The sequence below is a fragment of the Nicotiana tomentosiformis genome, chromosome 9, assembly GCF_000390325.3.
Source record: "Nicotiana tomentosiformis chromosome 9, ASM39032v3, whole genome shotgun sequence".
NCBI lineage: Eukaryota > Viridiplantae > Streptophyta > Magnoliopsida > Solanales > Solanaceae > Nicotiana > Nicotiana tomentosiformis.
In genome coordinates this window covers 49968598-49992409 of record NC_090820.1, presented here as the reverse complement: position 1 = coordinate 49992409, position 23812 = coordinate 49968598, and the positions used below count along the sequence as shown (strand labels likewise).

The 23812-nt window shown below is 36.8% G+C and overlaps 1 protein-coding gene across 1 annotated transcript; it reads left to right on the top strand.

The window, feature by feature from the left end:
* The first annotated feature begins 19694 nt into the window (after positions 1 to 19694).
* LOC104120933 (protein LIFEGUARD 4-like) lies at positions 19695 to 23610 on the top strand. The gene is made up of 5 exons (XM_009632804.4): positions 19695 to 19836; positions 19918 to 20208; positions 20843 to 20956; positions 22005 to 22162; positions 23191 to 23610. Exons 2-5 carry the CDS (start codon positions 19941 to 19943, stop codon positions 23386 to 23388), a joined length of 738 nt encoding a protein of 245 aa, XP_009631099.1. The 5' UTR covers positions 19695 to 19836; positions 19918 to 19940; the 3' UTR covers positions 23389 to 23610.
* Positions 23611 to 23812: the final 202 nt, after the last annotated feature.

Genomic DNA, 23812 nt, shown 5'->3' with positions numbered 1-23812 from the left:
TACAAAATCGCTCGCGTGATCAAAATACAAAAATAACATCTGGAACTACAAACCGGACACCAAAATGCATGAATTTCAAATTAAGTTTAAGAACTTCTAGAATTGCAACTAAGCGTCTGAATCCTATCAAATCAACTCCAAATAATGCCAAGTTTTGCTCACAAGTTCTAAATAACATAATGGACCTATTCAAAGTCCAAAAATCACATTCCAAACCCAATAGCCAAAAGTCAACCTATGGTCAAACTTCTAAACTTTAAATTGCCAATTTTCGGCAACACAACACAAATCAACCTACGGACTTTCGAATTCGATTCCTGGAATATGCCGAAGTCCAAAATCAGGATACGAAGCTATCAAAGCCATCAAAACACCGTTCCGGAATGAAACTTATCAGCCCCGTAAGTTAATAAACACACATGTGTGAAGCATAAAAAGGGGAAATGGGGCGCAATTACACAAAACGACCTATGGGGTCGTTACATTCTCTCCCTCTTAAAATAAATGTCCACCCTAGAACGTGCATAAGGACATACCTGAAGTGATGAAAAGGTGAGCATAACGACTCCGCATGTCGTGCTCGGTATCCCATGTCATCTCCTCAACCGGATGACCCCTTCATTGAACCTTCACTGAAGTAATGTTGTTTTATATCAACTTCTGGACCTGTCTGTCCAAGATAGCCCCCAGCTCCTCAATATAAGTCAAATCCTTGTCTAATTGGACTAAGCTGAAGTCTAAAACATTAGACGGATCACCATATTACTTCCGGAGCATAGAAAAATAGGACACTAGATGTACTGCAGATAAGTCAGGTCGCAATGCAAGCTTGTAGGCCACCTCACCAACCCTCTTAAGGATCTCAAAAGGTCCGATATACCTAGGGCTCAACTTTCCCTTCTTCCCGAACCTCATCACACCCTTCATGTATGAAACCTGGAGAACAACCCGCTCTCCAACCATGCATGCTACATCACGAACCTTCCGATCAGCATAACTCTTCTGTCTAGACTAGGTTGTATGAAGTCAATCCTGAATCGACTTGGCTTTCTCCAAAGCACCTCCCGGCTCGAACCAACCAACTGGAGAACGACATTGTATCCCATATAGGGCCTCATAAGGAGTCATCTGAATACTCGATTGGTAGTTGTTGTTGTAGACAAACTCCGCAAGTGGCAAGAACTGATCACAAGAACCTCTGAAATCCATAACACAGGCACAAAGCATATCGTCCAATATCTGAATAGTGCGCTCGGACTGCCCATCCGTCTGGGGTGGAATGTTGTGCTCAACTCAACTCGTGTGCTAGCTCACGCTGCACGGCTCTCTAGAAGTGCGATGTAAACTGCATGCCCCGGTCAAAGATAATGGATACCGGCACGCTATGAAGTCAGACAATCTTGCTGATATAGATCTGAGCTAGCTACTTAAAAGAATATGTAGTCACCACCAGAATGAAATGAGCCGACTTGGTCAACCTATCCATAATCACCCATACAACGTCAAATTTCTTCAAAGTCCGTGGGAGCCCAACAACAAAGTCTATGGTAACACGGTCCCACTTCCACTCGAGAATATCAAGTCTCTGAAGCAAGCCTCCTGGCCTCTGATGCTCATACTTTACTTGCTGACAATTTAGGCACCGAGCTACATACTCCACTATGTCTTTCTTCATTCTCCCCCACCAATATATTTTCCTCAAATCCTGATACATCTTACCGGCACCCGGATGAATGGAGTACTGCAAACTATGGGCCTCCTGAAGGATCAACTCACTCAACCCATCCATATTGGGCACACACAATCGGCCCTGCATCCGCAACACATAGTTTTCTCCAATAGAAACCTCCTTGGCATCGCCGTGCTGTATTGTGTCCTTTAGGACAAGCAAATGGTGGTCGTCATACTGATGCTCTCTGATGCGATCGTATAAACAAGACCGAGAAACCACGCAAGCTAAAACTCGACTGGGCTCTAAAACATCCAATCTAATAAAATGATTAGCCAATGCTTGAACATCTAGGTCTAGTGGCTTCTCTGTTGCCGGTAGATATGCCAAACTACCCATACTCTTTGCCTTTCGACTCAAGGCATCGGCCACCACATTGGCCTTCCCAGGATGATATAGAATAGTGATATCATAGTCTTTAAGAAACTCCAACCACCATCGCTGCCGCAAATTAAGATCCTTCTGCTTAAACAGATGCTGGAGACTCCGATGGTCAGTATAGACCTCACAAGGGATACCGTACAGATAATGCCTCCAAATCTTCAATGCGTGAATAACAGCTGCCAATTCCAAGTCGTGGACCGGATAATTCTTCTCTTGAACCTTCAACTGCCGAGACGCGTAGGCAATCACCATACCATCTTGCATAAACATCACGCCAATGCCAACACGTGATGCATCACAATATAGAGTGTAAGACCCCGAACCCATAGGCAACACCAACACTGGGCTATATTCAAAGCAATCTTGAGATTTTGAAAGCTCACCTTACACTCCTCGGACCATCTGGAAGGAGCACCTTTTTGGGTCAATCTAGTCGTAGGTGCCGCAATGGATAAGAAACCTTCTAAGAAACGGTGATAATATGAGGCCAAACCAAGGAAACTCCGGATCTCAGTAGCTGAAGACGATTTGGGCCAAATCTGAACTGCTTCAATCTTCTTCGGATTTACCATGATCCCCTCACTTGACACCACATAACCCAAAAACGCCACAGAATTTAGCCTGAATTCACATTTTGAGAATTTTGCATACAACTTTATCTCTCTCAAGGTCTAGAGTATGATCCTCAAATATTGTATCCTCCCGACTGCGGGAGTACACCAAGATGTCGTCATAAACACAATGACGAATGAGTCGAGATATGGCTGGAATACATTGTTCATCAGGTGCATAAATGTTGCTAGGGCATTGGTCAGCCCAAATGACATCACAAGGAACTCGTACTAACCATACCGAGTCCTAAAGGCACTCTTTGGAATATCTGAATCCTGAATCTTCAAGTGATGATACCCTAACCGCAAATCAATCTTTGAGAACACTTCGGCACCCTGTAGCTGGTCAAATAAATCATCAATGGGCGGCAATGGGTACCTGTTCTTCAGTGTAACCTTGTTCAACTGCCAATAATCAATACACATGCACATAGAACCATCTTTCTTCTTTAAAAACAACACCGGAGCACCCCAAGGCGACACACTAGGCCGAATAAAACCCTTATCCAGCAACTCTTGCAACTACTCATTTAACTCTTACCTATTCGCTGGGGCCATACGATAAGGTGGAACAAAAATTGGCTGAGTTCCCGACAACAAGTCAATACCAAAAACAATATCCCCACGGGCAGCATGCCTGGAAGACCCGCTGGAAATACATCTGGGAAGTCTCTCACTAACGGAACTGGATCAACGGTAGGAGTATCAACACTAACATCTCTCACAAAGGCTAGATAAGCATCACACCCCTTCTCAACCATCCACTGAGCCTTTAGAAATGACACAACCTTGCTAGGAACATAATCTATAGTACCCCTCCACTCCAACCATGGTAAACCTGGAGTAGTCTGTGGAGGTGCACCCCTCCTGAGTTTGGGGCGGTTCCTCACCATATGACGGGTATCACCACACTCAAAGAAAGCTCTCGGTGGGTGTGGCTGTTGGGATTGGCTCGGGCCTAGTCGGCTGGACTGACCGCTGAAGACACCCCGTATATGAGGTGCACTAGAAAATGGTTGAGCAAAGTGTGCAACCTGAGACCTCGGAATAGCTGTAGCACCAATAAAAGCTGAAAGTGTTGAATGAACTGGACGGCTGACATAGCCTCTACCATGATGGGATGTAGCTATAGCGTGGCCACAACTAAATCCTCCAGTACCTCTAGGCCTTTTAGCCTCCCTGTCCTCGCTCTCACGACCCCGCATATACTCCAATCTCCGTGCGATATCTACTACCTTCTTATATGGGATATCTGTCTCCAACTATTTAGCCATGCTGAATCTAATACCATAGTTGATCCTTTCGATGAATCGGCGGACTCGCTCTCTAACTTTAGAAACCATGACAGGTACATGTCTAAACAAATCACTGAATTGGGACGCATACTCTGACATTGTCATAGTACCCTGGCGCAGCTGCTTAAACTCCGCGCGCCATGATCCCGAAGGATCTGGGGAACAAACTCTCTCAAAAACATCTCTATAAACTGATTCCATGTAAGTGAAGCTACATCTATTGGGCTACCGCCACCACTAATATGCTGCTCTTGACAACAGGAATGTAGTAAAAGAAATTCCGTCCATCTTCATAATACCCATGGTATAGAGAATACTGTGGCACTTCTCTAGAAAACTTGGCGGATCCTCTGTGAAGCTAGGCCATTGTAAGTAGGAGGAGGATATTTCTTGAACTTCTCAAGTATAAGTTGTTCCTCTTCTGATGCCACTGCCCTAACCTCGGGCTGAACCAGAACAATAGGCTGCGCTGGTATAACCTCTAGGACCTAATCAACATGGACCCGCTGCTCTGGAGTACATGATGCAGGAGTCTGAGCTCCTCCCTCGTTTTGAGATGTGGCTGGTGCAATTGGAATCAACCCTGCTTGAGCTAGAGTACCGAACATGCTCAAGAACTGTGTTAGGCTCTCCTGAAGTGCAGGGGTGGCAACAGGCGCCTCGGGTGCCTGCCCCCCAACTGGAGCTACTGGTGGCTCCTTTGTCGCAGCTCAGGCAGGTGCTTTAGCTACACCATGTGCCCCTCCTCAGCCTCAGCCTCAGCCTCCGCCCCAGCCCCCACCCCAGCCTCTCGCTCCTCTAGTAGGGGGAGCGGGTGTCTGGTCACTGGATCCAGTAGTGCGTGTCCTCACCATCTGTGAGAGAATAGAAAGTCAAAGATTTAGATTTCAAAGTCAACCAATTCGTACGATAAGGAATCAAAGAAGTGGAAGTTTCCTAACAGTTCTGTAGCCTCTCGAAGATAAATATAGATGTCTCTGTACCGATCTGCAAGACTCTACTAAACCTGCTTATGACTCGTAACACCTACAAAGCTAGAGCTCCGATACCAACTTTTCACGACCCTAATTTCCCACCTTAGGATGTCGTGATGGCACCTAGTCCCTAAGACTAGGTAAGCCTAACATTTAATAATAACTTAACAAAAATACTAAAGCAAGACTGATAAACTCATATAAACTTCCAAAATAGGATCTCAACAACACTCTTCCCAAAACCGGTGGAACTGAGTCATAAGCTCTACAGAATAATCTAGAATGTCTACTACAACATTTCCTGAATAAGAAAACAACAAAATGAAATGATATGGAAGGTGACTACGAGGCTTGCGGACACCGAGAAGTTATACCTTGAAGTCTCTAGAGGCAGCTAACAGTCAATCACTACCGTCCAGCGCGGGCAGACATAACTGGATCTGCATAAAAAGATGTAAAGAAATATAGTATGAGTACACCACAACGGTACCCAGTAAGTATCAAGCCTAACCTCGGTAGAATAGTGACGGGGCTAGGTCAAGACAATTACTAGGACAAGATAAACGGAATCGAAATATAATAACTAGATGTAATGGAAAACTGAGAGATGAATAATAACGAAGCAGTCTAATAATGTAAGTGTCACGCCCCGACCATGAGGAGCACGATTGGCGCTAAACCGAGATACCCCGAACGAGCAAGCATGTACAATACCTTCTACCCAACTCGCCCATAAATAAAGAGAAGATACATTTATATCATTAATTAAACATTAAGAGGTCATGTCACGAGTTCATTTTCGTTAGTTACGTCATTAACAAGTTCCCAAAACAATGCACTATACATTCGTAGTTAAAGTGGGACAGATGATACAGTAACAACAAGTTTAGTTCAACCTTCCCAAAACAAGATACAACCCACACTATGTCTATGGAACCTTTAACAGAAATAAAAGAGTGCTACAACAGTGCCAGCAACAAGACCCCGGCTATACCTAAAACATTATGGACAAAGGACAAGATATACAGGACTCCGAAACGAAGTGGTGCTCACCAAGTCAGCGGAGGAGAGGGTGTGCTGCTATAACTGATCAATACCACCTGCTATGGAACCACCTGCATCAATTAAAGATGTGGCGCCCCTGGTAAAAGGGACGTTAGTACATATGGAGTAGTACTAGTATGTAAATCTAAACACCCTCTCAATAGAACGAGTAACAACAAACGGAGAAAGAAACAGGAAATCAATAAGAGAATCAAATAGTAACAAGGTCTCAAGTTAGGGGAAATGCAAATTTCAAGTAAGTTCCAGTCTTTTTAAGTTACGAGATCTTTAGCACCGATACACCACCGTATTTTAGCACGGAGTCCGATCTCAGCCCGACCTGGCTAAGCCGTCTCACCCGGAGACATCCACTCACAATACCACCATGTGCGCGGCATGGTGTCCAAATCTCTGCCCGATCGGCTAAGTTGTCTTTCCACAATGTCGTGTAGGTCGACATCACATCTCGCTAGCAATAATCTCATCCCATATAAAGGGGAAACAGCTCAACACATCAATCTCATCTCATATAAGGGGAAACAATCTCATCACATTAAAACGGGGATTTACCCCTCAATCACTCCTACACCGGTACGTGTAGTTTAAGGGTTAGTTTATTTCGACCTACCCTTCCTCGGTGGCTAATCGATACTCCTAAAGCATTTATAAAGGTTTACCACTTATTTCATAATCTTTTGCATATCATTCATTTCATTGGCACCAATGGCCAAGACGCAATATCATTCTTGGCACGTTGGTCGCACATCATATTTCTTGTTCTCTTCTTTCACTTTCAAATATCATCATGGATAATCAACAAGAATGCCTTTCAAATTAAAACTTTAAACACATATTTGAGCAATTTAGGGTCTTAGGAATATGTGATTTCTTACATAATTTGATATTGACACAAGGCTTATTTGGAATAATCAATTTATAATGAGCATCACGGGACTTACAAGGCCATTGTGGGGTTCAATTCTAAAAGAGGAGTATAGCCAACATACCTCTATTTGAGCTTTCCTTAATTCACTGCACAGTTCCGGAATCCTAGCAACTTTGATCTATTTAGAGACACAACAACATTGAACACGAATTAGAAAGGAGTTCATGATTCTAGCACATTTGAGCATTTTATCAAACATTAGGTGGCCATTATAATCTCAAGGTCCTCCTATGGTGGATTCCTCTATATCACTACCCAAAATCTACCCAATTGAGCTCAACATCTCCCCACAACCCTAGATAGTACATGCATGCATAATGAACAACTCCCACACCCAAGAACTGCTTGGCTTATTACCTATTTTCAGTCAAATTTCGAAATTGAAGGCTAGGGCTAGAACCTTACCTTTTGGTTGAAGACCTTGTGAGTTACCCTAGAGAATTCTTCAAGGCTTGAGCAAAGAGTGATGAACAAGTGACTTAGAAATTTCTTTTTCTCACTCTAGACCACATTTCTCTCTCTAAAATATAAGTTTGAACCTTCTAAAATGATCCCTAAGACTGTTTTATAAGAATGGGGTCGGGTTCAAAAAAAAAATAAAAAATGAAGCTCTAATGCAGATCTGTGGTCGCATATGCGACCGCATAACGCTTCTACGGTCCACAAAATAGATAGCATAATGGCCTTGCAGTACTGGACACTTCTTCCTCACTCTGTGACCGGTCTACGGTCCGCAGACCTATTCTGCGGTCGTATAATGCGCCGCAGAACTTCCCTCCGGAAATGTTTGTGCTGGGTCTGCGATGGGTTATGCGTCCGCATAATGGACCGCATAATGGTCCAAAAATTTGTCCAAGTTTCTGCTTCAATCTGCAGCAGATTTGTTCTGCGACCACAGAATGGACCATAGAAATGCCTTGCACTTCTAAAAATTTTCTTCAACTCTCCAACGCACTGTTCAACCCAAAAAATCCAAATCGCGGCGAGCAACCTCGCCGCGAAGAATCTCTACAATCATCAACACATAAGTCTACTTCGGCACCACGAAACCCCAGGGTTTAGGTAAACATTTATGGGGCCTTATAGTAAGGTAAATGAAAGAATTGTAAGCATAAAGACAACGATAAGGAAGCAATGAATGAGAACCACAATTAGTCAAATACGGAACAAACTTATAAAACAAGGAAGAATAAAAGCAACAAGAATAGCTCAACCAAAATCTCTTTCCAACATGAGATGCATATCAAGAATACTGAGGTACCGCCTCGTAATAACATTTCTCAAATCTCAATCACAATCTTTCCTTATACTGCCGCGTGAACCTTACATTTAGATAGTTTTGAAAATATATTTTTCCGAAATAGCTACACCCACTTTAGTCTACCTTATGACGCCACGTGGCTTCAAGTAATTTCCTTACTAGCAACACGCACATAAATCACACCTTATGCCGCCACATGCACATCAACCCCTATCCTTATAACATCACATGCGCATCAATATCACAATACAATAATAACTCGCACCACAAGTGCCCATATGCCATAACTTGCCAAAAATCAACAATATTAATGTTTCCTTAAACAATAGCCCATGGCTCAACCACAATGTGTACAAGAATATCAACAATAGTAATGCATGTGAATTGCTCAATAAAGAAGATATTTCAACAATTAACAACTTCGTGCCTCAATGTGGTAATGACTTTCACAACTTCAACACCAATAACTCAACAAGAAGGTATTTCACGAAATAACAACTTCAATTAGAAGTAATTCAACAATTAAAGATGTAACAAGCAACTAAGGAAGGCAATAACTTCAACTAGGCATATAAGAGCAAAACAACAAGTAAGAGGTAGAACAAGTGTTAACAAAGTCAAATAAGGCATGTAAGGATAGACTAACACATGTAAGAATAGATTAACAATGAGAATTAAAACATGATATGACAATTCAATTAAAGGCATGGAAAGAGTCTAAATAACCTAAATCGGTCAAATACCATATATAACTCGTGTACCCACTCATCACCTTGCGTACACGGCTCACATAACACAAATAGCATAATCAATCCCAATTCCTAAGGGGTAGTTCCCTCACACAAAGTTAGGTAAGATATTTACCTCAACTAGGCCAACTCAACCCTCGAAAATAGCTTTTTCCCTAAAATTCGCCTCCACACGGCTCAAATCTAACCAAAATTGACTTAATATTATCAAACAATGCAAGGAAAAATAATTACAATAGATAAAGCTATGATCTTTACACTTTTTCTAAAATGTCAACAAAAGTCAACTCGGGGCTTGCCCGATCAAGACCCGGGTCCAAGGGTAGATTCCGACTACTCATAACCCCACGAGTCCATATATGTGATTAGTTTCATAATCCGAGTCCAAATCGATTCTCAAAACACAAATTCTTTTTTTTTTCAAAAACTTGACAAAACTTCTCAATTTTTCACTTTGATTCACATAAATTTGATGTTAGAAATTGATTAGAATCACTTATCCAATGTTTGTCAAATCGCCTCCTACCGAGCCTAGGGTCCTAAAATATGAAAGAATGATATGAAATCCCAACTTTCAAACCTTTTGTTCAGTTGTAGATATCGCAATTGCGAAACTCGGTTTGCAATTGCAAACCCTCACAATTACGAAGAAATTCTCGCAATTGCGGCACTAACAGACTCAAGGAGAACTTCGCAAATGCGACATTGGGTTCGCAAACGCGACAAATACATCGCAAATGCAAAGTTTCCTGCCCAGACCCATACCTCGCAAATGCGAACTAGGCATCGCATTTGTAATTCCTGAACCTCCCCTGCCTTGTTCTCAATTGTGAAGCTGGTGCTCACAATTGCGATATCAGAGCACCAGCACACCACATTTTCTATTTTCAGTTCAAATCATTCTGAAACGTGTCAGAAACTCATCCGAGCCCTCGGAGCTCCAAACTAAAGATCCACATAAGTTGAAAAATATCATAGGAACTCACTCGCGTGATCAAAATACAAAATTAATATCTAGAACTAGGAATTGGACACCAAAATACATGAATTTCAAAGTAAAGTTCAAAAACTTCTAGAATTGCAACTAAGCGTCTGAATCAAATCAAATCAACTCCAAATTATACGAAATTTGCAGACAAGTTCTAAATAACATAATGGACCTATTCCAAGTCCCAAAATCATATTCCAAACCCGATAGCCAAAAGTCAACCTACGGTCAAACTTCTAAACGTCAAATTGCCAATTTTCGGCAAAACAACACAAATCAACCTATGGACTTTCGAATTTGATTCCGGACATACATCCAAATCCAAAATCACGATACGAAGCTATCGTAGTCATCAAAACACCATTACGGGGTCATTTTCATAAAAGTCAACCATTTGTCAACATAAATAACTTAGGCTTCTAAGCCAAGAATCAAAGGGTCTAAGTCAACTCGGAATCTTCCCGGAACGAAACTAATCAACCTCGTAAGTCATAAAATCATAAACACATATGTGTGAAGTATCAAAAAGGTAAATAGGGTGCAATTACACAAATTGACTGGTCGGATCATTACACAAGCCAACACCCAACAACAACAGTATCCAATTTTTAAGCCATTAATTGATTCACGATATAAATAGTAGCATGGAATAAGTATCAAATAAATATCATAAGTTCATAATCAATGACATGGTCTAAACACGATCACAATTGTCTAACAATGCCCAAAACCCAATGTCACTGAGTCTCAACAGAAAAATAAGATGCCCGAAAAGAAATTACATAGACAAAGATTGAAAAGTAGGGAAGGGAACTCCATGTACTGCAGACCAGATCAAGTAAAGCAGCTCACCACGAAGTCTTCAACAAAATACTACTACTCAACCCAATGGGTACTACTGATACCAGTCTCAGAACCTGCATAAAAATGTGCAAAAGTGTAGTATGAGAATAAAATTACAGTATGTAGCAAGTATCAAGTCTAGCCTCGAAGAAGTAGTGTCGAAGGTCGACGCTGACACTTACTAACAGTTCAATAAGCATATGAAACATAATTAGAACATGGATAAAGCATGATATCATCAATCAAGTCCATCTAGTAAATATACAGTAAATCTGGAATTTAGATATGCTTTTCAGATAAAGAGATAGAATATAATATCAGTTTTCCAATTCTTTTCATAATCATGATATGAGTCAATCAACATTCATATATATTTAAGAGTCATTGCATGAGTCGAGGCTACCAACACATGCTCAAAATCCATTACATAAACCTCACTACAAAAATTCATATATCTGACACTAGCCAAGTGTCCCAACTAGCACCCATCTGGGTGCTTGCGCTCACAGGGCCCACAGTAATATGGGTAATTACTTAACTTTGGAGAGACCGATCCATATCCAAGCACAGTTGCAGCATGCAACCTAATCTATGAATAATAATACCGTTACAACGTGCAACGTGATTCACTCAAAACACTAGTGTGACGTGCAGCCCAATCTTACCACAATATTATGATAATAAATATCCTCTCACCATGTCGTTGGTGCCAAAATTCTCATCTTTCAAAATATCCAACTCTCCAACTCATGCACATGTGTATAAAATAATATAATAAGAAAGCATCAGACATAACAATAAAGATGCGGATTAAAGCCCATATGGCTAAAGATGTCTATATTTAATCATGCAGTTCAATTCATCTCAATAATTCAATAAGCAATTTTAGCATTTAAAAGTCCTTTTCATAATATTCACATGAATAGATTAAGCCATGTAACTACCAAATCATGAATCAATAATACAAGTAAATGACTACGGCTTAACAAGAAAGTTCAACATGGCAAAATAATATTTATGCCCAATTCAACAAGTCATAACCTTAAGCATGCTTTGAAGCCACAATTACGAGTCATCATGTAGTCATAAAATCAATAAAACATGGATAAGAAGTTCACATAATCCAAACAAGGCAAACTTTATCAGATATGGTCATAACCTAGTTACGCATATATGCTCATCATCTTGCATATACGTGGCTCCTAAATCAAGAAACAAGTAGCAAATAAATCATCAATAGGGGGAATTTCCTCTTACAAGGATAGACAAGAGAGTTACCTCCACTTGGTAAGCTTCAATCAATCAACAATCGCCTTTCCTTTCAAATTGAACTCCAAACGACTTGAATCTAGTAAAAAACAACTCAATAACGTCAAACAAAGTTATAGGAATCAATTCCAAACAATAAATCTTCAATCTTTAATCAAATTCAAGAAGTCAACAAACGTCAACCTGGAGTCACATGGTCAAAACCCGAGTCAAGTGGTAGATCCTGACTACCCATAATCCAACGAGTTCAAATATGTGATTAGATTCCAAAACTAAGTTCAAATCAATCCTCAAATCCCCAAAATACACTCTCTTAAATTGTAGAGAAAATATCCCAAATTTCTTTTCAAACTTCCCTGATTTAAGTGTAGAATCCATGAGAAAATAATATACATAATCAAAATCAAGTAGAAATCACTTACCCTCAAAATAGTAGTGAAATTCCCTTCAAATATTGCCCCTTACCGAGCTCCTAAACCCAAAATAGTGAAAGAATAATAAAAACCCTCGAAATATTTAGTCTGTTAGGGCCTTCGCATCTGCGCCCAAAATGCTCGCATCTACGAAAATCACTTCTGTTGTCAACAACTTGCTTCTGTGAGCTCTCAGTATTTAATAATACCTCGCAGGTACGAAGAACCCATCGCAAAAACGCACTTGCGTCTGCGCAACATTATCGCATAAGCGATTGCTGTATCTGCACAGTAATATCGTAGGTGCAGACCTTCTGGTCCATCTTATTCATCGCTTTTGTGACCCCAAACCTCGCAAATGCGACTCCGCAGGTGCACGCACTTGGTCGCGGGTGTAATTGCACCAGAACCAGGCATGCCAACAACCCCCATATAGTTTGAAACCATCTCGAATCACACCCGATCCCCCGTACAATCATACCAACAAGTCCTAACATCTAATCCAAACTTACCCAAAGACTCAAAATAACACAGAAAATAGCAAAATCGAGAATTAGATATCAAATCCATGTCTTAGGTTTCAAACATTCTAACTTCACCGAACGCGTCCGAATCACACTTAGACTTTCCGGATTACAACTAAACTTTTCAAATAATTCATATTGAGCATTAGGAGTTATCCAAGGTCTTAAAACTGCAATCGGAATGCGATAACACCAAAATCAACTCTGGTCAAACTTAAGAACTCTCAAATTCTTCAAATCGCCAACTTTCGGGCAAATATAGCCAAATCCTTCTAGGAACTTCCAGTTCCAAATCCACGCATATGCCCAATTTTAAAATCACCATACAAATTTATTGAAATCATCAAATCCCGATTTCAATATGATTTACTCAAAAGTCAAACATTGGTCAACTCTTCTAACTTAAAGCTTCCATAATGAGAATTACTCTTCCAAACCAATCTTGAACTGTTGAACATCTCGAAAGTCAAAACCAACCATACATGCAAACCATAATGCATCATATAAAGATACTCAAGGTCTTAAACCATCGAATGAAATGCTAAAGTTTAATTGGAGAATAGAAATGGATTGTTCTACTGAAGAAGACTAGATTTTAGGATAAAAGCTATTTTAGTCTAATAAGTTTCTCATTTAACTTTTAAAAATGCAATTTTCTCACAAGTTCTTCAAACGGGAATTTATTCAAATTTAAATACCAACACAAAACTATCTTATTTGTGAAAATGACCCCTCTTCTAGGCCCTATTTGTCGGCCTATCCAGATAAGTGGGCTTCAATGCTTTTAGGCCTAATGGACTTACCCATGGCATCAGCCTATTTTTACATTTTACAACTATTTCATTCCAAAAAACTCGAACCAGTTTATATTGTAAAAACTGATAATCGCTAAATTATCGGTTTAGAAAAAGTTTAAGATTATATTTCGAAATGTGAACTGTGAACCAATTGCAATGATTTCACTTTGCGATATAGATAACACATTAAGTAAATTTATATTAATTTAAAATTCTAGAAGCTTTCTAGAGTAGAAAATGCATGGGACAAGACTCAAAAGGTTTCAACTTCTCCATTTCAATTTATGTGGAGGTGTTTGACTCGGAACAGAATTTAAAAAAAGAAATAAAAACTTTTAAAATTTATGATTTAAAACATCTCATTAAGTATCACGTCCCAATTTCATCAGATCATGATGACACCTAATCAAACTCGCTAGGCGAACCACCCAACACAAGTGTAACACACAACATGAGATAATCATATAGAAGTGAAAATGCGAAATTAAATAAAAATTATCCCAAGAACTATTGTCACAAGCCATAAGCAACTAAGAATAGGGATACAATGTGATATGAGAAATTATATCATCTGTTTGAATATATATATAACCAGAAACACAAGTTCCTAGGCTACCATGAATAAATGGAAGTTAATAAGTAGAATACTGCTATGTCTTTAATGCTTTCTCTCGAACTCCACAATCGCTCAGCTTCAAAATCTGCACACAAGGTGCAGAAGTGTAATGTGAATACAATCAACTCTATGAGCTCAATCACTATCAAGACTAACCTCAACGAAGTAGTGACGAGATTTTAGTAAAAAGACACTCACTTTATAAAATCTGTGCAGTTCATACGCATTTACAATAATAAAGAAATAACCAAGAAACTATACATATTAATAATAAGGTGCACAATCAAAGAGATGGATAATAAGCGTGCTCTTTAAGATAACAAGTTCAAAAGCTTGTACAGATGCATCAAATTCGCATATAAAAAAATATGTAACTAGTAAAGATTCAAACTTTCATCAATCTAACACCCTGCAAGTGACCAACAATCTGCTATTAAGTCCCATACCAGTGTAAAATGCATGAATATGCATATGTAGATGATACGCCTGAATATTTTTACTTGAATCTAGAATGCCTATACATGATAAAGACTCCAACTTTGGTACTAAAATCGATAAAAAATCATGTGTCCGATAAAAATTCATGTGTCCATTGTGTGCACACTACCAGTTAGATTCCGGTATTCACTGACTCTAGAAGGACGGATCCATATCCACACATAGCCAGTACGTAAATCCATACACCCGAATAAATATCTCAATACAGGAACGTGAATGCACATGCCCAATAAATGTCTCAATCAGAAGAGTGAATCCATACGCCTAAAATAGATACCTCAATACAGGAACATAAATCCACATAGCCAAACAGTCTAAGATGAATGATGAGAACTAGATCTATATGCTAACATGATGCATAAAAGGAGACAATATATGACTATGCAATTCTACCATGTAACACAAGTACATAAAATTTATAATGTTAAATAGCATGTGAACGAAACCTATAATATTATTCTAGCATGAATAGGATGCTCAAGTAGTCATACAATAACATGTCATGACATAAAATATCCTATCATGTTATACTAGTATAAGAGAGATGCCTATAACATGATACTAGCATGTGAAGATGTTCAGAAAGTCATGATACAAGCAAATCAAGTAAAGCATATGAAGTGAAGCATATATCAAATAAGGATAAACAACCTAACTCTATCCAAAGCATGGTACAACCTCGACATCCACATATACGCTCGTCACCTTGTGTATACTTCATCCCCGAATACATAGAATGTAGCACATAAGTCTATTTTAGGAGACATTCCCTCAAGTTGGGGTTTAAGCAAGATACTTACTTTCAGCCCGAGCTAGCTTTATTCTTTTAAATCTGCCTTTTCTAGCTTCAAATCCATGAAGTGAGCACAATCTAGCTCAAATAATGCTCAAAAAAGTCAAATAAAGCTATAGAAGTCAATTTCACATAATAAAACTTTGATCTTCAACATAATCTCAAAAGTCAACATAAAGTCAATTCATGCCCACATGGTCAAATTCTGAAATAAATGTTAGATTCCATTGATCCATAACCTTACAAGTCCAAATATATGATTAGTTTTCAAATCCGAATCCAAATCAGTGTTCAAAATCTTAAAATATATTTTCTTAACTTTCAAATCAAATACCTTCTTTTCCTCTTTTGAATCATTAATGCTAAGATAAAGATAATGATACATTCATGAGGTAATGATAGATTTGAGTGAGAAGCACTTATATCATTGTCTTAGGTGAAAATTTTCTCAATGCAAGCTTCCTATCTCCCAAAATAGCGAAATAAACTCTAAGTATGAAATTGAGCTATTTATACAAGTGATGAATGTGGTTGATGCTGCAAATTTTTTCTTTATTGTAGATTTTTGTTGGGTTTTGCCTTAAAACCTTCTCCGAACACCCTAAAACTCACTCAATCCCTCTAGAATCCTTCCAAACTATCCCGACAAATCCAAATATCTTATATGGACTTGTCCAAGGGTTCAAAACACATAAAAATATCACAACTAAGAATCAAGGAGCAAATCAAACTTAAGAACTTTAAAAAATCTTGAAGCTCTAACTTTCTCATAATAGTGCTAAATCACACTCGAGCCCCTCGAGTGCTAAACCGAACATAAATACAAGTCCAAAATTATCATACAAACATATAGGAACTTTTAAATCATGATTCTAAGTCCGTTTACCCAAAATATTGACTTTGGTCAACTCTCTTAACTTAAAGACTCTAGTTAGGAACTAAGGGGTCATTTGATATGTGGGATAAGAAATAATAATTTCGGGATTAGAAGTTATTTTCTCCTGTGTTTGGTTGAATTTTGAATCTGAATTAGCAACCGGGATTAATTAATCCCATAATTGAATAGTATTTTATCCCGCATTGAGGGTAGGATAATAATCTCAAGACTCTTTCCTCAAAGTCTTATGATCAATCTAAAGTTAAAATTAGAAATAAAAATTTATCTCAACTTATCTAGTATATACCAAACACATATTTATATTATACCCTATATATCAACAAATCAAATATTTTTCAATAAAAATATGTTCACTAAATAATTTCGTCATTATTTAATTCTCATATTATAATCCCATCATTATTATTCAATCGTTATAGTTCCGGGATAACTTGTTCACATACCAAACGTTCCCTAAGTGTTCTAAATCACTCTCGAATCTCTCGGGACCCGAACCACCTATACCGGCAAGTCATAAAATATCAAATGAAACTATGAGAAGTCTCAAATCACATAAGGGGTGCTAAAACTCAAAATGACCGGTTCGATCGTTACATTCAGGGTAAAGTAGAAAGTTTAAAGTTAAATTATTTTTAAATAAGAAAGTGTGATATTCTTTTAAACATAATAAAAAGAAAAGTATGACACGTAAATTGGACAGGTGGAGTATGATATTTCCAAGGTTCTAAAATATCTATAGTTGAATGAACTCTACTCGCTTTTTCATATATTCTGATGTATTAAGCTTCGTTACAAATATTAATAAAGTAATCATTTACTAAGACACCAAACAACCATTCAAAAACTCATCATTTATTCAATTTCGTAAGTAAGTCTTCAATTTCATTGCTGAGAAAATTCCTTTAATCGTAGCTGTAGCAACTGGGCAAAAGTAAAATAAATTTCACTAGTGTGAACACAGGAGGATAAGTTCCATGCTTCTATATGTCTTTATTAGAGGGAAGAAAGAAAGAAAATGGAGGGAACTTACTGTGAAAATAGCAATTGTTTCAAATTACTCGTTGTCAGTTTCACTTCTAAATAGATTATAGCTCAATTGGTTTTGCTGCTCTTTGTTGGATTATAAGGTTGAAGGTTCATTCCTAGCTCGCATCTTGTATTTTAAAGGATAAAAGTCTCAAAAAATTATTAAGCAGGTTGCATCAGCAACAATCGAACTCTGGACCTTTAAAAGAAAGCTGAAGTTTTTCACGAGCAGACGAGCTGAGGACTTCTGATTCAAGTAATGTCATTTTTGTTATTTGATCACGCCCAATATACTTCTGGTCCTAAAAAATATAAGTGGTCGCTGCAAATATAACTTTATAAGTTCAGGGTTCAATTCCACAAAGAATTAAGGTTTAGCTATAACTATATAATATCACTAAAAAAATAAGTTCAAACAATTTTCGAGTTATAAAGAATAAGATTTTTGTTTTAAACTACGTAACTAGAAAATACTAAAGCAATAAATTTATCAACTAAAGAGAAATATGTGAATTCAAGAGAAAAAAGCCTAGAATTGTGATTTTCACAATTATTGGGATGAAGGCTTAACGTGTTCACTGTAATCTCGCTGAATTATTCTCCACTGATCGTGAGTTCTCCTGTTACCGCAATTATATCTCGAACAAAATTAGTAATTTTCTAGAATTATTCTCTTGAACTAACCCTAGTTGGCAATTCAAACGACTTACAGAGATCGGGCCAAAACTTCGTTATCTCTAATCCCACTTTTAAATCCAAGTAATTAATCTCTTAACTTACTCAAAAGTGACAATGTTCAACAACAACCTAATCAAGTATTCTTTCTCAAGCGACACAAGATTTAATAGGCATAGTTAATTGATGGTCATTCAATTAACAACAAGCAAAACGTAATTGAACAATAGATTATAAAAATGGCTCAATTATAGATAAGCATGGTCAATAATTCACCCAATAAATGATTCCATCAAAATTCTAGAAGAAAGGTTTAGCTACTCATACTAATACTCAAAAACACATAAACTATTGTCAAACCAATATTCATAGCAACAAAGATAGAAAAATAGAGAAAAACTCTTTGATTCGTCGTGTATAAAAGACTTGAGGATCTTCCGAGCTCAAATCTGCTTCAACAATTACTCGCCTTCTAAGGTCAAGTATACGGCTGAAATAAGGGTTGAAAGTTTTTATATTACGTTCCTGAGCCACATGATAAAGTTGCCCCTCAAAATAAAACGCAGGCAAATTTGTATTGGCGCTATAACTGTGCTTCGCACATGATTTGGTGCAAATTCCATATTTTCCTTTGCTTTTCCTGTGCTATGCGAGGTTACTTCACAGCCTGTGCTTTTCCTGTGCTGTATATGGGCAGTTACTTCACCGCATGGTCACAATTTTCCTTTCATTTCTCTAGAATTTTTCTTTTAGCTTTATTATTGCTCAAATCTATTTTTCATTCTTGGCTTCCTACATAATAAATTTCGACCATTAAGCTTAATTGGTCATATTTCAACCTTCAAAACACCTAAAAACATACCCAAGTCGGAGTAAAACACATCAGATTACATGTAAATCTAGCATATTATCATTATTCGTATCTAATATTTCAATTTTCCTTTATATGATAAATAATTAGTAAAAAATGTCTAATGAAGCGGTGTCACACCCATTGTCTCAAGTTAAATCCTCTCGTGTGTATGACTAATATTAGACAACCTGTGTAAGAATTTCGGTAGACAACCTGTTTATAGACGACCTGTTTAGACAACCTTTTTATAGAGTACTACTAGATAATAAATTTCGGTATTTTAACAGGTACACAAAAAGTAAGAATTTGAACGTACTAGCTAGCTTTCATGCTACCGCAAACCGCAGAATGATCTCATGCATGCATGCCAAATTAATTCTCAACCTCTCATTTTCACTTATTGCCACAACTCGAGAAAAAAAAGAAGCCAAGAGTAATTTTCCTCCAACCAACTCATTCTTATTTCTCTTCTTCCTCCATATTCATCTAAACCAATCTCTTCATCACATTCAAATCCATTTGTTATCTGCGGCAAAACAATTCCAATTTCCCCATATCATTTCATCCCCTTTAATTTCCGGGGTTGATTTGATACCTGATAAAACACACTTCCCAAATAATTCCAGAGGCTAATTCATCATTCAAAGACGGTAAGTGCACATCATAATATATGTACGCATATTAAAAATCATTATCTACCTATGTTTAATTCAAGATTCGACTTTCATCAGATCATTCAGGAACACTTAACAAAATGTTCAAGAAGGGAGGAGTCGGTGGTGTGGACATTGAGTCCGGCTGCAATGGCGGAGCCGGCGGTGCCCAAATATACCCCGGAATGACAGAAGATCCAAAGATGAGATGGGCATTTATCAGAAAAGTTTACGCGATTGTGTGCACGCAGCTTCTCGTCACCGCCGTGATTGCCACCGCCATGTTTTTCACTCCGGCCGTCAAAGATTACATGCGCACCCCTTTTGGCTTCGCCACCTTGATTGTCCTTATTGTCATCGCTTTTATACGTAAAACCAATTCTTCTTACAAGTTTTCTTATTACGTTTTTTTTTTTTTTTGTTCTTTATGTAGTACTTCTAAGTAATTTATTTTTGGGGAGCCTTAAAAAATTAAAAAGATGCTTCATTCGTCACAATTCATTTGGCATTCTATTCTTTTTTGTTCGTTTAAAAGGTATTGGCACCCACAATGTTTAATTTACCATACTTTTATAGAAATAGACATGATTCATGATAAACCTTATTAGGATATATACTTTTGGTAGTATATTCTATGCATATTTAGCTTGTTTTTAAAAAAGATTCTTTCTTTGTTTTTTATTTTATGTTCAGTTAAATAGTGCCAAATAAATTGAGACAAATGCAGTTCAAAGTTTGTTGAGAACTTAATTATTCTTAATTTTTTTGGTTCTCAATTTAAGATTATTTTCCATTCTTTCTCCATCACTACAACAACAACAATATACTCAGTAATATCTCACACCGTGGTTCTTTCTCCATCACTGGGATATCTAATATGTATGTTATTCTTTTTCTTTTTCAGGGGTGGCTATTATATTGTTTAATGTCAATTCACAATTTTCATGAATTAATGAAAAGTGTGCTAATTGTTTTCTTTTTATCTTTGGTGTAAAATTGGCAGTTTGCTTCTTCATGGGTCGCTACGGAAGAAAACATCCATGGAACTATGTTCTTATGACAGTATTTACCCTGTGTCTGGCATTTGTTGTTGGAGCGGCCTGCGCATTTAAAAGAGGTAACCTTTCTTGAATTTAAGTTTTATGTACTAATGATATAAAAATTATTACATAATTAAATCAGAATAAATTAATTACAAAATTACATTCTATGATGAGCAGCAATCCGTAACACGATAATATAACAATTAACCTGCAAAGAACTAAATCGATATTCAGAAGCGAAAAAAAAAAAAAAAAGATAGTCAGAAGCAGATATAGAGTGCAAAAATTTCTTTTTTGTTAATTGATTATGGTAATCCAGTAGCTTTTTGTGCATATATATATAATTAACTAAATATTTATAATATTTGATTGTGAAGCCAACTATTATTGTATATTAATTTTAGGTTTTTATAGAAACCCAAGAATTTTAAAGCTTGAATCTGCATCTACCAATAGTCTAAAAGTCTTTATACTTTGTATGTAACTTAAAGCATTTCTTTGAGTATTGCACAGCATTGTTAATTGATTGTCGGTCGAAATGCAAAATGAGAGTTCCCCAATGAAACTACCCAGTATATCTCCTTTTGTTTTCAGAAAAAATAGACGTACACAAATTATTTCATTTAAAAATTTAAGGAGATTATACTTTGATCAAACAAGTCAAAAATAGAATCAAATTTGTACCCATTTGAGTTCATTATGTATGACATAATTTTGAAAATTCAAGTTTTTTCTTAGATCAAAAAGAAAAAAGATTGAATATTTTCTATTATCATAAGCTATATACGATCAATAGTACTCCTTATTTAATTTCTAAATAGGTAAATTTACAAAATAACAGTATAATTAAGATTAGATAATTTAATCTTGTATTCTGAACCCATCATTTATTTTGAAACGATCTATTGTATTTAAAGAAATTGAAAAATTAACCTAAATAGCTGCCCACCAACAGCTTAAACTAAAAATAGATGGAAAATGTATAGCATATGTATAATCAATATATAATGTGTATAACTATGTAAAATCAATGTATAGTTAGAAAAAATAAATAGTGAATTTGACCGGCTATTTGTGCGAATATCCCAAAAGTTCTAAATTTGATGTAACGTTTGTTTCCAGGGCCAACTATCTTGACGGCTGCTGGGCTGACAGTTCTTATAACTGTTAGCCTTACCCTCTACACATTTTGGGCTGCAAGAAGAGGCATGGACTTCAGCTTTCTTGGTCCTTTCTTGTTCTGTGCCTCCATAGTCCTCATTTTCTTTCTTCTAGCCCAGGTACGTGTATATTACCTTAATTATATACATATATCTATATATTTCTTCTTAGAATTCGAAAATATGTACATTTTCTTAGGGGTGTACAAACAAAACCGATAAACTGTACCAAACCGGTAATCCGAGTCAAACCGAGGAAAAAACCCAATTTTGGTTTGATTTGGTTTGGTATTGGAAAACTAACCCGACCATAATTGGTTTTGTTTGGTTTTAACTAAAAAAAATCAAACCGAAACCAAACCAACCCGATAGTACGTTTATATAATTTTTAAATATATTTTATACATATAAATATTTATTATAATTTAATTTATTAATATTTCTAAAACTCTTTTATAGTTTTATCTTTTAACGTATTATTTTCAAGTTTGGACTTAACATTCTTGAATGGTAAATAAAGTTTATAACCCAAAAATGTAGTAACTTAAATAAAGTTCAAATCAATACTAATGCTAACAAAAAATAAAATCATGAATTCAACATTAGGAATGATGATAGTGTTGGATATCTATTTTTTAGTTTTACATTGGTTTATAATGAAAATGCATAACTTAGTTTATCTTTTTCTGTAGTGCTTAATTATGTAATTAATACTAGTACTTATTAGCTATACTTATTTTAGCATGAACTATATATAGTATTTTTAGAATATGTTAATTTTTATTATAGCTTATTAATTAGCAATATTTGATTTATGCAATTTTATTATCGTTGTTATTGAATATTTTAGTATAATGCTATGACTTATCTCATATTATTGTGTTATTTTCTTGAAAAATACATTATATAGTTGTATCTTACTAGGACTAAAGAAATATTTAGAGGACAAGTTGCATATTTTTTGCTATGAAAATTTTACCGTAAAAAAAAACCGAAAACCCGAAAAAAACCGAAAAACCCAAGAAAAAACGAGATTGAAAAATGCGACTTTGTTGGTTTTGTTTGTTATTGAAAAATTCGAACCAACCCGACTTACGTACACCCTTACATTTTCTTTTCTCTAACGAGATGGTTTCACTGTGCAACAGTATATTCTTCATCTAGGACGTGAAGGACGGATGGTATATAGCTGTCTCGCGGCACTCCTATTCTCAGCTTATATCATATACGACACAAATAACTTAATCAGGAATTTCACCTACGATGAATATGTCATTGCAGCAATTTGCCTTTTTGGAGACATCGTCAACCTCTTCTTAGCTCTTCTTGGCGTCACTGGTGAATGATTCATAAAGAAACTCCACTTTGAGAGATGTATGTAATAATTTTGGTTGAATAGTTTTCATGTTTGTTAATTAGCAAGATGGAAATTTCCTATGCTCAGAGATTTATTATCTCATTCCTAGTCTTGAGAATATCATACATTAGTACTGCCCTTCATGTATGGTTTGTTTAATGTACAGTTGGGCGAAGAAATATATATTACACTGAGTCTTCACTTGGCTTGATTATCATTTTGTAGGATAATCACACTACTTAAAATATGTATGTAACTTTTTATTCTTAGTTGGATCGACCCTTTTCTTTTTCGTTCATTTAATTATCATTTTGTACAACTATTGTATTAATAATTTAGTCTTCGCAACAAAACAAGGAACACCAAGGGTAACTTGGAGGTAGGGAGGGATGTACATGGATCAGGTTGGTTCG